General features: G+C 46.5%; 1 protein-coding gene across 3 annotated transcripts in view; it reads right to left on the bottom strand.

Annotated features, from left to right (window-relative positions):
• The window catches only part of MVB12B (multivesicular body subunit 12B), a 362644-nt gene that overhangs the window by 162882 nt on the left and 184494 nt on the right, over positions 1-15268 (bottom strand). For all 3 annotated transcript variants that reach the window (XM_082264505.1, XM_082264504.1, XM_082264503.1), the window contains exon 6: positions 2554-2682. In XM_082264505.1, the coding sequence (XP_082120631.1) occupies positions 2554-2682 (129 nt within the window). The remainder of the gene's footprint in view (positions 1-2553; positions 2683-15268) is intronic.

Below are 15268 nucleotides of genomic sequence, written 5' to 3'. Positions count from 1 at the left end.
GGACACGCCCATGTAACCAGTTTTCTATCCAAGAACAAGCCTTGAGGTTGATGCCTGTAGACCTTAGTTTGTAGATTAAGCGTTTGTGGGGAACAGTGTCGAATGCCTTAGCAAAATTCAAATACACCACATCCACAGGTTTCCCCCTATCTAGCTCACAGCTCACCTCCTTGTAAAATGTTAACAGATTGGTTTGGCAAGAATGTCCTTTTCTGAACCTTTGCTGATTACTGCTGATGATACTGTTGTCCTTAGCAAATTCTTGGATATAGTCCCTTATCAACCCTTCCAATAATCTACATACAATTGATGTCAGGCTGACCGGTCTATAGTTTCCCAGAATATCCCTCCTCCCTTTTTTGAACATTGGTATCACGTTAGCTTTCATCCAGTCACCTGGTACAGTGCCTGTCAATATACTGTCTGTGAAGATTAGGAACAGAGGTCTAGATATAACCCTAATGAGTTCCTTGAGTACCCTTGGGTGCAAGCCATTCGGTCCAGGTGATTTATTAGTCTTAATGTTATCAAGTCTTTCCTTAAATTTCGCCCTCTGATAGCCACTGCTATCCTGGTCTGTAGACCCCTCCTTTTCGTGTGCAAAAATAGAGGAGAAGAAAGTATTTAGCGCAGTTGCCTTCTCTGCGTCCTCTGTAACCATCCTCCCATGATTGTTAATTATGTGTGCAACGTGCTCTGACCTCGCTTTTTTTGCTGTTAATGTATTTAAAGAGTTTCTTAGGGTTTTTTTTTTTATTCTCCTCTGCTATGTGTCTCTCAAAGTTATTTTTAGCCGTCCTGATTCCGTTTTTACATTTCTTGTTAGATTCCTTGTATTGGTGAAAAGCTGATAATGTCCCCTCCGATTTGTTTTTCTTAAAGGCCATTTTTTTTCGCAGTAATAAGCATTTTTTCATTACGGTTTAGCCACCCTGGTTTGACCTTGGCTCTTCTAAATGTATTTCCCATTGGAATGCACTGTGCAATACTTTTGTTTAATATGTTCCTAAAGCATTCCCATTTTTCCTCAGCGTTCAATGTTCCTAGGGTTAGGTCCCAGTCTATGTTCTCTAATATTGAGCACATTTTAGGAAAGTTTGCCTTTCTGAAGGTTAGAGTCCTTATATTCCCCTCCTGTCTTGTTGTCCTATGATTTACTTGAAATGTAAGCATCCTGTGATCACTAGAGCCCAAGTTATCCCATACTTCTACATCTGAGATTAGGCCTGAATCGTTCATAATTAATAGATCTAGCAATGCTTCTTTTCTAGTTGGAGAATCTACCATCTGTGACATGTAGTTGTCCTGTAAGACATTCATGAAATGACGGGCCACTACTGAGTCAGCTGTCCCCTCTTCCCAGTCAATGTCGGGATAATTGAAGTCCCCCATTACGATGACTTGTCCCTGCTTAGCCACTATTCCCAACTGTGAAAGAAATTTCAGTTCTACCGCCTCGCTTTGGTTGGGCGGCCTATAACATACCCCACTATTACTTTTCCCCTTTCTTCTTCCTTATGGAGTTCCACCCACACAGATTCCACCTCCACCCTCATCCCTTCCATAATGTCACTCCTCTCTACCACCCTTACGTTATTTTTGATATAGAGACATACCCCTCCCCCTCTTTTGCCTTCCCTGTCCTTCCTATACACTGAATACCCTTCAATATTTGCTAGCCAGTCGTATGATGGGTCAAACCAAGTTTCTGTTATTCCTACCAGGTCTATGTCCTCCTCAGGTAATACCAGTTCCAATTCCTCAATTTTATTTGCTAGGCTCCCGGCATTTGTGTATTCCCCCCTTAGTGATGTTGGAGTTGATACTGAACTGTCATTACGTTTATTCCTACTTGTTTGTGGTTTTTCCACTCATTCCCCCCCCCCCCCCCCCTGTAGTTGTCGTTATGGTTATACAGTCACTGCTGCCCCCCCTAGTAGCTTCTGTCCTGTGTTCACTAATAAATGGCACTACCTCTGAGCCCTCTCCTCCCCCCCCCCCCCAAACACCTACTTTAAAAGCCCTCTAAATTTGTGGCCATCTTTCTTCCCAAAAGAGCTGTACTGTCCCCATTAAGGTGCAGCCCATCCTTACTAAAGAGGCGGTAGCCGATTGAGAAGTCAGCCCAGTTCTCCAGGAACCCGAACCCCTCCTTCCTACACCAGTTCCTCAGCCAAGAGGATATAAGAAGCTGGTGAGAAATTCATCATGCCAGCTTCCAGACAGTGCTAAAAATTGGTTTGGTATATTATTATTATTATTATACAGGATTTATATAGCGCCAACAGTTTGCGCAGCGCTTTACAATGTGAAGGAAGACAATACAGTTACAATACAGTTCAAAACAGGAGGAACTAGAGGGCCCTGCTTGTTAGAGCTTACAATCTAGAAGAATATAGGCTGATGTATTAAAACTTGAGGCTTCAAACTGAGAGATAAGAGCTTTCACACATTAAAACAGAATAATGTCAAGTGCATTTCCAAATAGATTTTGGTGACTTAGATGTCTAACGCAAGTAAAAAGCTTTTAAAACACCCCTGTAAAGTACTTACCTTGGGAGGTTTGGTGCAGATGCCGATGTGATCACTGCAGTTGGAGATGAAGGAGAAGAAGGCTGTGGAGATTCTGGGGCACGAGGGACTCTTCCCATTCTATACCAGATGCCCATACTATTCAATTCCCTTTAGAGAAAAACGCAAATAGTCTTTTTAGAATACAAAGCTATACATTAAAAAGGCTGTTCAGGTAAAATAAAGTTATTTTCAAACAATTACATTTTTTTTTTTTTGTTTCTTTTTATGGCAATTCAGTCTGTGCCCTTTAGCAATAAACCACAGACTAAAAAAGCTTCAGGAGTCTCACCTAATTTAAGTCAGACTGACTCATTCAAAAATTGGATTCTGGCCCATAACCACTGAGCACTCAAAAAAAAAAAAAAAAAATTCTAATAGCCACAGATGTGGCTACTGTAATTTAATACTATATATTTTTTTATAATAAAGCACCAGTTTTAAACATACCAGATTGGCATTTATGTAATTGTCTTGGCTAAAGAGGTTGCTTTAGCCTAAAGTCTAAACTTTTACTTTTTTTACAGCAACCTCCACTCTCCCACCTGACTGAAGGCTTATTGTTACTAGAACAATGCCATTTGCTCTGTAAAGAGCCACAAAAGTCTTTTATTCCTAGGAGAAAAACGTGTTTTCAGTATTAAATAGATAAGTTATGGGTGGAACAGGGCTACATAAGAGTGATCACAAGTCCTATTGGACCAACAAAAAAAAAGTTGTCAGAATAGAACAGGCGGATGATAACTTTCCCAAGCTATGTACATTAAAAACCCATATCTTTACAGAAAATGTTCTATACAGAAATTTGTATAAGCTTAAAGCCCAATCCAGTGTGGGGTTATGGACCCTGCATAGGTTTTGATGATGTCATGGGCCATCCTCAGCTGGTATATAACCTACCTCTCTGCTCTAGGCAATCAGTTTAGTAGCAAGCAGTATTAGAAGTATCAGAACTCCATAGAGGGGTGGGTGCTGTGTCCATCGAACTCAGAGAAATGGATTTTACAGTAAGTACAAAAATCCCATTTTCTCTTTCGTTCATCGACAGACACAGCGCTCCATTAATTATAACTACTGGGATGTCCAGAAGCAGTGGCAAAAGGAAAATAAGAGGTAGGGAAATAACCCAAGGCTAAACATAAGAGCCCTTAACCGGGTCACAGGAGCCCTGTCTGAAAACACCCCTCAAGAGGGAACAGCCCCTCTTAAACAGCAGCCTGCATAACTTTGCAGCCAAAAGAAACAATCTGCAGATGCCAAAGTATCTACATTATAAAATTTTGTGAAGGTATGCACAGACGACCAAGTGGCTACCTTGCAAACTTGCGATTTTGAAGTCTGATGACGGAAGGCCCAAGAAGCACTCAGCGCACGAGTAGAATGTGTCGTGACAGGGAAAGGTAGAACCTGACCTTAAATGGAATAGGCCTGAGTCACCATCTTATGTATGGTGTGAGTACCTGCGCTTGTCGTAAATAAATAAATAAATAAGTCAATAAATAATTATGTGATAAATAAATAAGCTGCAGCTGAAAAAAAGGGGAATATCCCTTTAAAGTGCAAGTGAATAAAGTGTCAGCGCTGCTCAAATGTGCATTGTGTATCCATATACTAATAAATTAAACCAATAATTCTTGTGCAATAAATATAATACAATTAAATCAATAATTCATCAATAATAATATAATAAATTGCTAAAAATGTTAAATAAATAAATAGTCCATTAATAAGTTTATGGGTATAATGTGCTCAGTGCTTCTTCCTTTTCAAGAAAAAGTGCTTGGTGCTTTGTGCTCAAAATCTTCATCACAGAAAAGTGAAAAAAGGTGCTTGCAATTCGTGCTCCCCTCTTGGTTCCCCGCTCACCAGATATAGGTGTAAATTGCGCTTGTAACAACACTTGAAAAGCCCAAGGGAGACTGCAAATCCTCCTGCTGCACACACTGCAATTACCAATTGTAGGGAAAAGTGGCTCTTGATTTCTTAGATGACCTTATAAGTACTCCCCAGCGATGTGAGAAAAATACATTTCCATAGTGAAGTACCATTAACACTTCTCATTTATTTCAAATAACATTACACTTACAAACAGATGAAAAAAGGAATGCCTTGTATATATTTCAAAAAGATCCGATTGGTGGATCGAAACGTCAAGCCGTTGCCGCATGTACGACGCACATCATTTCCGGTGGTTGGAGCGCAGGACGCGGAAGCGGCGCCCACCTCCTTGGAATACTTATACAAGGCGTTCCTTTTTTCATCTGTTTGTAAGTGTAATGTGATTCGAAATTGAGAAGTTTTAATGGTACTTCACTATGGAGATTTCTTTTTCTCACATCGCTGGGGAGTACTTATAAGGTCATCTAAGAAATCAAGAGCCACTTTTCCCTACAATTGGTAATTGCAGTGTGTGCAGCAGGAGGATTTGCAGTCTCCCTTGGGCTTTTCAAGTGTTGTTACAGGCGCAATTTACACCTATATCTGGTGAGTGGGGAACCAAGAGGGGAGCACGAATTGCAAGCACCTTTTTGCACTTTTTTGTGATGAAGATTTTGAGCACAAAGCACCAAGCACTTTTTCTCGAAAAGGAAGAAGCACTGAGCACATTATAACCATAAACTATTTATTTATTTAATATTTTTAGCAATTTATTATATCATTATTGATGAATTATTGATTTCATTGTATGATATTTATTGCACAAGAATTATTGGTTTAATTTATTAGTATATGGATACACAATGCACATTTGAGCAGCGCTGACACTTTATTCACTGAGTCACCATCTGTCTGATCCATCTGGAGATGGTAGCCAAAGAAGCGGCCAACTTTTTCCTTGGTCCGTCTGTAACCACAAAAAGCGAGTCTGACCTCCGAAAAGACTCAGTAGCTGCCAGATACACCTGAATTGCACGAACAATATCCAAGGTATGCAAAACGAATTCCTTGGGATGAGCCGGCTTGGGACACAAGGAAGGCAACACAATGTCCTCATTCAAATGGAAGTCAGAGACAACTTTGGGCAGGAATGATGGACAGGGATGAAGAACCACTTTATCCCTATGGACCACTAAATAGGGACTGCGACAGGGTAATGCTGCCAATTCCAATACCCTGCAGGCCGAAGTAATAGCCACCAAGCATGTCACCTTCTGGGATAACGTAGGCAAGGAAATCTCCCGAATATTCTTAAATGGTTTCTAGAGAACCAAAAGCACTAAAAATTAAATCCCACAGCGGCAAAAGAAACCAAATGAAGGTATGAACTAAAGAGTGCATGGCTAGGGGTCGCTGAAAGAAGATGGTGAAGGCAGACACCTGGCCCTTGATGGTTCTCAAGGCCAAGTTCTGATCAACGCTCTGTTGAAGAAAGGTGAAGATCCAAACCACAGAAAAGGACTGAGGATGAGCGCCAATCGATTCACACCAAGAAATGTACGCTTTCCACATACGATGGTAAATCTTGCTGGAGGATGACTTGCTCGCCTTAACCATAGTAGGGATCACTGATCCAGACAGACCTCTACCCCTCAGTATATGGCTTTCAATAGTTAAGCATTAAAACCAGTGACTGTAAAGCAGGATGGTAGGTCAGCCCTTGGGACAACTGGTCTTCTCTGAGAGAAAGCCCCCAAGGGATGTTTGCAGCCACCAGGATGATTGGAAGATCCTCACTATTGATTTCTTGCTAAAAGCAGCTGCATGTAAGACTGTGCAAACAGAACTGTCTTGAAGGTAAATACCACCAGACGTAGAACCTGTATGAAAAATGGGAGAGAGAACTATCTGTGTGACAGCAGCTGGGGAATCACTGCCTGTGGTCCCTGAAGTTTGTGCAGAGGAAGGACCACCCTGGTCAGAAATAGAATCAGACCTAGGTCAATCAATTCCCTGGATATGGATAAGGGGGACCTTAGGTAGTTCAGACATCACCTGAACCTCTCCATGAATTAAATCCGCACAAGGAGACCCAGGATCTAAAAAAACCTGAAAAAGCTTGTCCCCACTTTCTGGGTACCCCCAAAAACAGAATTTTTGTAAAATCTTACCGTAAAATTCCTTTCTCTGAGTCCTCCGACAGTCGCCGCCCACTCATACAGTCTTCACCAATGGGGTATTGACTTCCTCTCCTTAGGAGTAGCTAGGCAAAAGACTTGTTAGAACAAAAGCATTTCCATAGACACACCCATGGGGGCTGTCCCACTGGTCCAATACCCCTCCTGCAATAGCCATCTCAACTCAGTTTGGTATCAAAGCAGTTAAGTGTATAAGAACCCCAAAAGAGGGGCGGGGGCGGCGACTGTCTGAGGACTCAGAGAAAGGAATTTTACGGTAAGATTTTACAAAAATTCAGTTTTCTCTTACGTCCTCCGACAGTCGCCACCCACTCATACAGTCTTCACCAATGGGGATGTCCCAAAGCAGTGTAGACATGAGGGGTGGGAAACGCAACCATCAGAAAAGGCAACGCAGTACCCATTTCAGAGAAAGGAACCTTACATGAACAGAAAGGTAACCCTCTGGGCAACAAAAAAGGCTCAACAGGAGCAACAACCCAGGAAAGCAAATAACCAAGGGGTAAACAACCCCAACAGCCAGGGACCCGCAAAAAAACCTAGGTCCCCTACTGGACTTCCGCACAGAGAACTTTGCGGCAAAAGGAGGCATCAGCTGATGCCAGAACATCAATTTTGTAGAATTTGGAAAAGGTGTGCACTGACGACCAAGTCGCAGCCTTGCACACCTGGGCCACCGAGGCTTGATGCTGGAAAGCCCAGGACACACTCACCGACCTGGTAGAGTGCGCCTTGACAGGGAAGGGTGGTACCCTTTCCCTCAACGAATAGGCCTGAACAATTGTCTGTCTGATCCATTTTGCAATGGTCGCCGCAGACGCAGTCATACCCTTCTGCGGTCCCTCAGGAAGGACAAAGAGGGAATACGATTTCTGAAAGCATTCAGTTGACGGCAGGTAAATCCTGATCGCCCTGACAACATTCAAAGAATGCAAGGCAATCCCCTTAGGATGCTTAGGATTCGCACAGAGCGAAGGTAAGACAATGTCCTCATTGAGGTGAAAATCCAAAACCACCTTTGGAAGAAAGTATGGGTTTGGTTGCAAGACCACCTTATCCCTATGAACCACCAGGTAAGGGGAGCGGCAAGACAACGCTGCCAACTCCGACACTCTGCGAGCAGAAGTGATCGCCACCAGAAAGGCAACCTTTTTAGATAGCAGAGGTAACAAAATTTCCCTGATGTATTCAAACGGGGAACGTTGTAACACGTACAGAACCAAGGTCAAGTCCCATGGAGGCAGAGGCACCCTTCTAGGAGGGGCCAAGTGACGCACACATTGAATGAAGGTGCGAATCAAAGAATGAGACGCCACCGGGCGCCGAAAAAGAACAGCCAGTGCAGAAACCTGGCCCCTAATCGTAGCCAACGCAAGGTGCTGGTCCACACCAGATTGGAGGAAAGCCAACACTCTCGCCACCAAGTATGAACGAGGAGAGAAACCCCTGGACTCACACCAGGCAAAATAAGCTTTCCAAGTGAGGTAATAAATCTTACCAGACGAGGCTTTTCTAGCCGTGATTAAGGTAGGAATGACCTCCGAAGAGAGACCCCTGTCTCTCAGGACCTGGCTTTCAACAGCCACGCCGTCAAAGCCAGTGACTGTAAAGCAGGATGGAAGATCGGACCCTGAGACAGCAGATCTTCCCACATTGGCAGCCGCCAAGGAGGCTCGACGGCCAGGTGAACGACGTCCGTGTACCAGGACCGGCGTGGCCAGTCCGGCTCCACCAGAATCACCAATGTTGGTTCCGAGGCCAACCTGCAAAGGAACCTGGACAACAACTGAATCGGAGGAAAGGCATAGATCAAACGATACTGACGCCAAGGCACCACCAGCGCATCCGAGGCGTCTTCCAGAGGATCGCGCATTCTTGCCACGAACCTTTCCACCTTGTGGTTTAGTCGAGACGCGCACAGATCCACATCCATCGATCTCCATTTCGCACACAGCATCTGAAACACCTCCGGGTGCAGGGACCATTCCCCCTGGTCCAGGGTTTGGCGGCTCAGATAATCGGCCTGCCAATTCTCCACACCCGGAATGTGAACTGCCGAGATCGCCGGGACATGAGTCTCGGCCCAAGACAAAATACTGGTCACTTTCTGGGCCGCCTGGGCACTCCTGGTGCCCCCTTGGTGATTGATGTGGCATTGTCCGTCTGCACCCGCACAGGATGGCCCTGAAGACGATCCGACCAATGGAGCAGGCACAGCCTGATCGCTCTCAATTCCAATATGTTTATCGGAAGGGAGGATTCCTCCTCCGACCAAGTGCCCTGGGCAGATAGGCTGGCATCCGTGGTAATCACCGTCCATAGTAACGGCCAGAAGGACTTTCCTACCGACACAGCCGGGGACTGAAGCCACCACAAGAGATCCATTCTGGTTTGGTGACTCTTTGGAGAGACACTCTCACGTCCAAGGACTGAGGTAGTCTGTCCCACCTGGCCAGGATCTCCGCTTGGAGAGACCGCGTGTGAAACTGCGCAAATGGAATTGCCTCGAAGGCCGATACCATCAACCCCAGAGACCGCATACAGGTCCTGAGTGATGAGGATTTGTCGTCCCTGAGGGACCTGACCTCGGACTGTAGGGTTGGGAGCTTGTCCTCCGGCAAGAACACCTTTGCTTGAGCAGAGTCCAGAACCATTCCCAAATACAGGAGACGAAACGAAGGAGACAAGGTCAACTTCTAAACGTTGATCGTCCAACCGAACTCCTGGAGCGTCTGGACCGTGGTGGACAGATCGTGCAGCAGGCTCTGACTGGCACTTGATCTTAACAGGAGATCGTCCAGATAACCTAAGACCGCAATGCCCTGTGCCCGCAGCAGACCCAGAACAGGTGCCAACACTTTGGTAAAGACCCTTGGAGCCGAAGCGAGACCGAAAGGTAACGCCACAAACTGATAGTGTTCCTCCGCGACAGCGAATCAGAGGTACCTCTGATGACCCTCGAATATGGGGATGTGTAGATACGCATCCTTCAGGTCGATAGAGGCCAGGAATTCTCCCTGGCTCACCACCAAGCGGAGCGATTCGATGCGGAATTTTCGAACGCGCGCAAAGCGGTTCAGAGCTTTCAAGTCCAGAATCGGACGCACTTTGCCCTCCTTTCTGGGCACAGTGAACAGATTCGAGTAAAACCCCCGAAACCTTTCCCGATGAGGCACCGGGACAATCACCCTCTGAGCGAAGAGATCCCGCACCGCTTGATGCAGGGCTTGTAACCACCCTGGGGTCAAATGAAGATTTGAGGGAAAGAATCTGTCCGCCGGCCGTGAAAGAAATTCGATCTTGTACCCTGATCGAACGATTTCCTGAACCCACCTGTCCTGAACTCGGAGCAGCCAAGGTTGGAGGAAACCGCGCAAACGTTCCCCCACCCCTGAAAAGGGTGAGGGCGCCCCTTCAGGCAGAGGCGGACTGGGCCGCCACACCAGCTTGGCCGGATTTTTGTTTGCCGGCCCAGGGCTTTCTCTGGCCACCCTGGTCCTTGAAGGGTTTCCCCTTGTACTGTGACTTGAAGGCACGAAAGGAACCCTGATTAGGTTTAAAGGCGGGACCCCGATTGCCGTGGAAAAACTTGCCCTTAGGATTCTGGGGCAGCAGAGTGCTCTTGCCCCCAGTGACTCCCTTAACCAATTCATCCAGGGATTCCCCAAAAAGGCGAGACCCCGCATAGGGAATGTCAGCCACCGCCTTCCTAGTTTTCTGGTCAGCCGACCAGCTCTTCAAACCAGATCAGCCGGCTAAGCACCGCGACACTGGACAGACGCGCAGCTAAAGGGGCCTCATTTAAGGACGCATCGCACAAATACATGACGCCTTGATAAATATGGTCCACCATCTCTGTTATATTCTCCGTGTTGTGAGAGACACATTACTCTGGTCTGGAACAACGGTTGTTTATTCAGGACTCTCTGTACACTCCAGCATGCATTACAGGACAGCTCTGTATATCAATACATCTCTACATGTGTCTTCAAGATGGCCACTCTGCCCCTTGACCCTTGTCATCACTCCTGGGTGGAGCCAGCCTTAAAGTGACAGTACATGTGAAACCCTTCAGGTATAACACCTTCCATCCATCCCTAAAAAAAAAACAACAAAAAAAAAAAAAAAAACACAACAAAACGAGAACAGGCATAAAACAGTAACTAATAATTGTCCAATACAGTCCTCAAACTCAGGAGATTTACATGGCTTCTTCCGCATCCGGATGGGAGAACAACTTCCAGGGACGCTACGGGGAGAACATGGCAGCGGATAACTTTCGGCAGGCCCGTCGAAAGTCTCTTAACCGCTCTTGCATTTGAAACCGGTCAGGAGGGCGACAGTGTCGTTGAGGACGGACACCCAGGGCCTCGGGGCCAGAGGAAGCAGGGCTGGCCGGAATGGACACCGGCGGGGCCAAGAGGGGATCCCCTATCTCAGAGGGTGAACAGACCTCTGGACCAGGGCTGGAGGGCTCTGTTGGAGCTGAGTTCACAAGTTCAGAGTCTCCCCAAGCATCAGTCTCAATGCCTCCTGATCCGGTAGGAGCAGATCCTTGAGACACTGGAGGTGCAGCCGATGTCAGGGATTCGGGCAGCTGAGAACGAGGACGCAATTGGTCCGCATGCCTTCTGCAAATGGAACCATCTTCCAGGCAGACTCGATACATTTTGGGTCCCAAAGTCTCTGCGACTATAGCAGGAAGCCAACGAGTGTTGCAAGCGCCATAAGATCGAGCCCATACCTTTTGCTGGGCTGTAAACCGGGGAATCTCGTCGTGTTTGACCCTCTTGTCTTGGGACTGCCGTACATGTTCCTGGACCGTTTGAGGGCGGAGCATATCCAAAACAGTCCATGGCTGCCGACCCAAAAGAAGTTCAGCTGGAGTTTTCCCAGTAGTTGCATGTGGTGTGGTTCTGTAAGCAGAAAGGAAGGAGTCCAGCTGCTGGGGTGACAGGGACTGTTGTTTACTTGTAGCCACAGTAGCTTTGAAATAGCGTTTGAAGGTCTGTACAAACCTTTCTGCTTGACCATTTGTAGTCGGGTGGTAAGGTGCGGTCAACTTGTGTTTGATGTTGTGGGCAGTCAGGAAACTCTGAAACTCCTGGCTTGTGAATTGTGCACCGTTGTCTGTGACAATTTTTCTGGGGTATCCAAACGTAGCAGCGAGATGTAACAGTATGGAAATCGTCGCCTTAGTCATTGGCTGGGTAACAGGAATGACCTCAGGCCACTTTGAATGGGCATCAATAATGATCAAAAAGGTGTGTCCTCTGATCGGGCCTGCAAAGTCCAAGTGTAGGCGAAACCAGGGGACCGTGGGCCAAGTCCAGGGCTGGACGCACCCTCGAGGAGGGTCTATTGCAGTTTGTGCACATCCAGCACATGCATTCACATATGTCGTGATATCGGAGTCGAGGTTCGGCCACCACACATAGCCTCGGGCCTTTTGTTTCATACGTGTGCCCCCGGGATGACCAGTATGTAGCAAGTCCAGAATGTGTCTCCGGAGGGTCTGTGGAACGATCACTCGGTCTCCCCATAAAACACAGTTGCCAGCCACAGTTAATTCCAGACGCCTACGGAAGTAAGGTTCATAATCCTGTGTGACAGTTGCAGGCCAACCGTACCGTACCCAGGAGAGTATTGTCTTAAGGAAGGTATCCTTGGCTGTATGGGCTGCTACTTCCCCGGAAGACAAAGGACAGGCTGGTGTAACGACAACTCTTGACAGGTGGAGAAGAGTCTGTTAATGTCCTTGTCAGCCGGGACATGGCGTCCGCATTAGCATTGGCATCATGGCTGCGATACTGGATTTTGTAGCTATATGCTCCCAAGAATAGGGCATAGCGTTGAAGACGGGCCGCAGTCGTCTGGGAGATGCCTTTGTCAGGGCTAAAGATCTGAAGGAGTGGTTTATGATCAGTCAGTATGGTGAATTCCCTACCATACAGGTAAAGATGAAACTTCTTAATTGCCCATATGAGCGCCAGAGCCTCTTTGTCAATGTGAGAGTAATTGCTTTCTGCTTTTGTCAAGGACCTGGAGGCGAATGCCACAGGTTTCTCTGACCCATCTGGTAAAACGTGAGATAGTACAGCCCCTAGACCATAGGGTGAGGCATCACAAGCCAAGGTGAGAGGCCTTTGGAGGTCATAGTGCACGAGCATGCGTGACGCCAACAGCTTTCGCTTAGAAACTTCAAAAGCACGTTGGCATGCAGCCGACCAGTTCCATCTGGAGTGTTTCTCCAAAAGTTTGTTCAACGGAAACAAAGTGTGTGCTAGATCTGGCAGGAATTTGTGGTAATAGTTCAGCAAGCCCAGGTATGATCGCAGCTGTTGGACGTTGGTTGGGGCTGGAGCTTTTACTAAAGCATCAACTTTGGCTTCCGTGGTGTGTATACCCTCTGCATCCACAAGGTGGCCACAAAACTCCAATTTAGGTACCATGAATTGGCATTTCGCTAAGTTCACTTTTAGACCCTGCTCTTGGAGTCTGGCCAACACAAGCTCCACGTTACGCTTGTGTTCCTGGTCCGTCAGGCCCGTGATGAGCATGTCATCTAACAGGCACTGTGTGAAAGGAATGTCTGCCAAAATCTCATCCATTTTGCGTTGCCAAATGGCTGGGGCGGAGGCTACACCAAACACCATCCGATTGTATTCATACAGTCCCTTGTGAGTGTTGATGGTTAGAAACTTACGGGACGAAGGGTGGACCTCAAACTGTAAATAAGCTTGCCTGAGATCAAGCTTGGTGAACTTTTGACCTCCTGCAAGAGAGGCAAAAATGTCATCTACTCTGGGTAGGGGATACTGGTCTATCTCCAGTTGAGAATTTAGTGCCATGCGGAAATCGCCACAAATGCGTAAGTCCCCATTCGCTTTCTTTACTGGTACAACTGGTGATGCCCACTCGCTGTGCTCTACCTTTGAGATGACACCTTGTTCCTCCAGCCGGCTTAGTTCAGCTTCCACACCTGCTCGGAGTGCGAAAGGTACCGTCCGAGCTTTGAAGAACCTAGGCTGGGCATTGGGTTTCAGCCTGAGTCTCACACAGTCATGCTTTATTTTTCCCAAATGGTTATCAAAGACTTGTGGGAATCGCTGTTTCAGGGATTCCACCCATCCCTCGTTATCTCTTGATGTGATGGTCACGGTGTTGCAGGGGTTAATGGCGATGTCTGGCATGCCAAAGTGAGCAATCCAATCTCTCCCAAAGAGGGGGGGGTCCCCCATGTTTTAGGATATACAATGGCATTCTCTTTGTCTGACCCTTGTAGGATACCTGTACTTTCACGTACCCCAGTGGGTGGAGTATCTGCTTTGAGTATGTCTGCAGTTTGATTGGTGTTGGACGGACAGTTGTTTGGATCAGAAGTTTTCTCCATTGTTTCTGGGTGATAACTGAAACTGCTGCACCTGTGTCTACATCCATCTTGAGTTTCTTTCCTTCCACGGTTACCTCTACAGTCATTGCTGAGGGTGCTGAATGCATATGATGTACTGTATGTCTAATCTGTGGAGCACTTCCTCATCCCCTGATTCAGATGACGATGTATATCTTCCCACCATATATGCCTTTGTCCCGGTGTTCAGAGGTTGTTTATTTCGCACCTTCTTACTACGGCAGACTCGTTTCAGATGGCCTGCCTTACCACAATTATGACAGAGCTGATCCTTAAACCGGCAGACTTTGTGATCATGGTCTGTATTCCCACAACGGTAGCAAGCTGACTCCCGGCTTGGTGAGGGTCTATATTTACCGTTAGCTGCAGTTTGCTTGACTGCTGTTCTGAAAACTTCCTCTTTAACCTGGGGGTTCAATCTGCTCTGGGGGTTCAATGCCTCTGTATCTTTCACAGCCATTTCCATCACTGAAGCTATCTCAATTGCCTTTGTAAGGGTAAGGTCTTTCTCTGTTAACAGTCTCTTTTGGCTAGACTCACTATTCAGTCCCATGACAAACTTATCCCTCAGTGCAGTCGGTAAATACTCCACAAAAGAACAGGTTGAGGCTAGTCTGCGAAGGGCGAGCATATAAGCCTTAATATCTTCACCCGGCTGCTGCTGCCGCTGGTAGAACCTGAATCTCTCTGCAATTTCTAGTGGTTTAGGCTGGAAGTGATTCCCTAACAGTGTCAGGAGCTCTGCCAAAGTCTTAGTTGCTGGTTTTTCAGGGAAAAGGAGATCCCTAAGAGTGTCATGTCCTAGCACCAACCACTGTCAGAAATACTGCTACTTGCCTTTCGTCTGGGATGGCATTTGCACAGAAATATTGTTCTAATCTTTCAATCCAGGAAATCCACGTTGTCTGTTCTCCATCAAATTCACTTAATGTCCAGATCAATGACATTTTCCTGCTGGGCTCTCTGGGTGTGGGTTTTGTATTCAGCTGACAATCCAGAGTTTTTTTTCTTCCTTTCCTTTCTCACATGGATAGTAACCTTGTAAATCCCACCCTCGTCGCCACTGTTATATTCTCCGTGTTGTGAGAGACACAGGACTCTGGTCTGGAACAACGGTTGTTTATTCAGGACTCTCTGTACACTCCAGCATGCATTACAGGACAGCTCTGTATATCAATACATCTCTACATGTGTCTTCAAGATGGCCACT

Source organism: Pelophylax lessonae, assembly GCF_965119305.1.
Source record: "Pelophylax lessonae genome assembly, chromosome: 7".
Classification (NCBI taxonomy): domain Eukaryota; kingdom Metazoa; phylum Chordata; class Amphibia; order Anura; family Ranidae; genus Pelophylax; species Pelophylax lessonae.
This window is presented reverse-complemented; position numbering and strand designations above follow the sequence as displayed.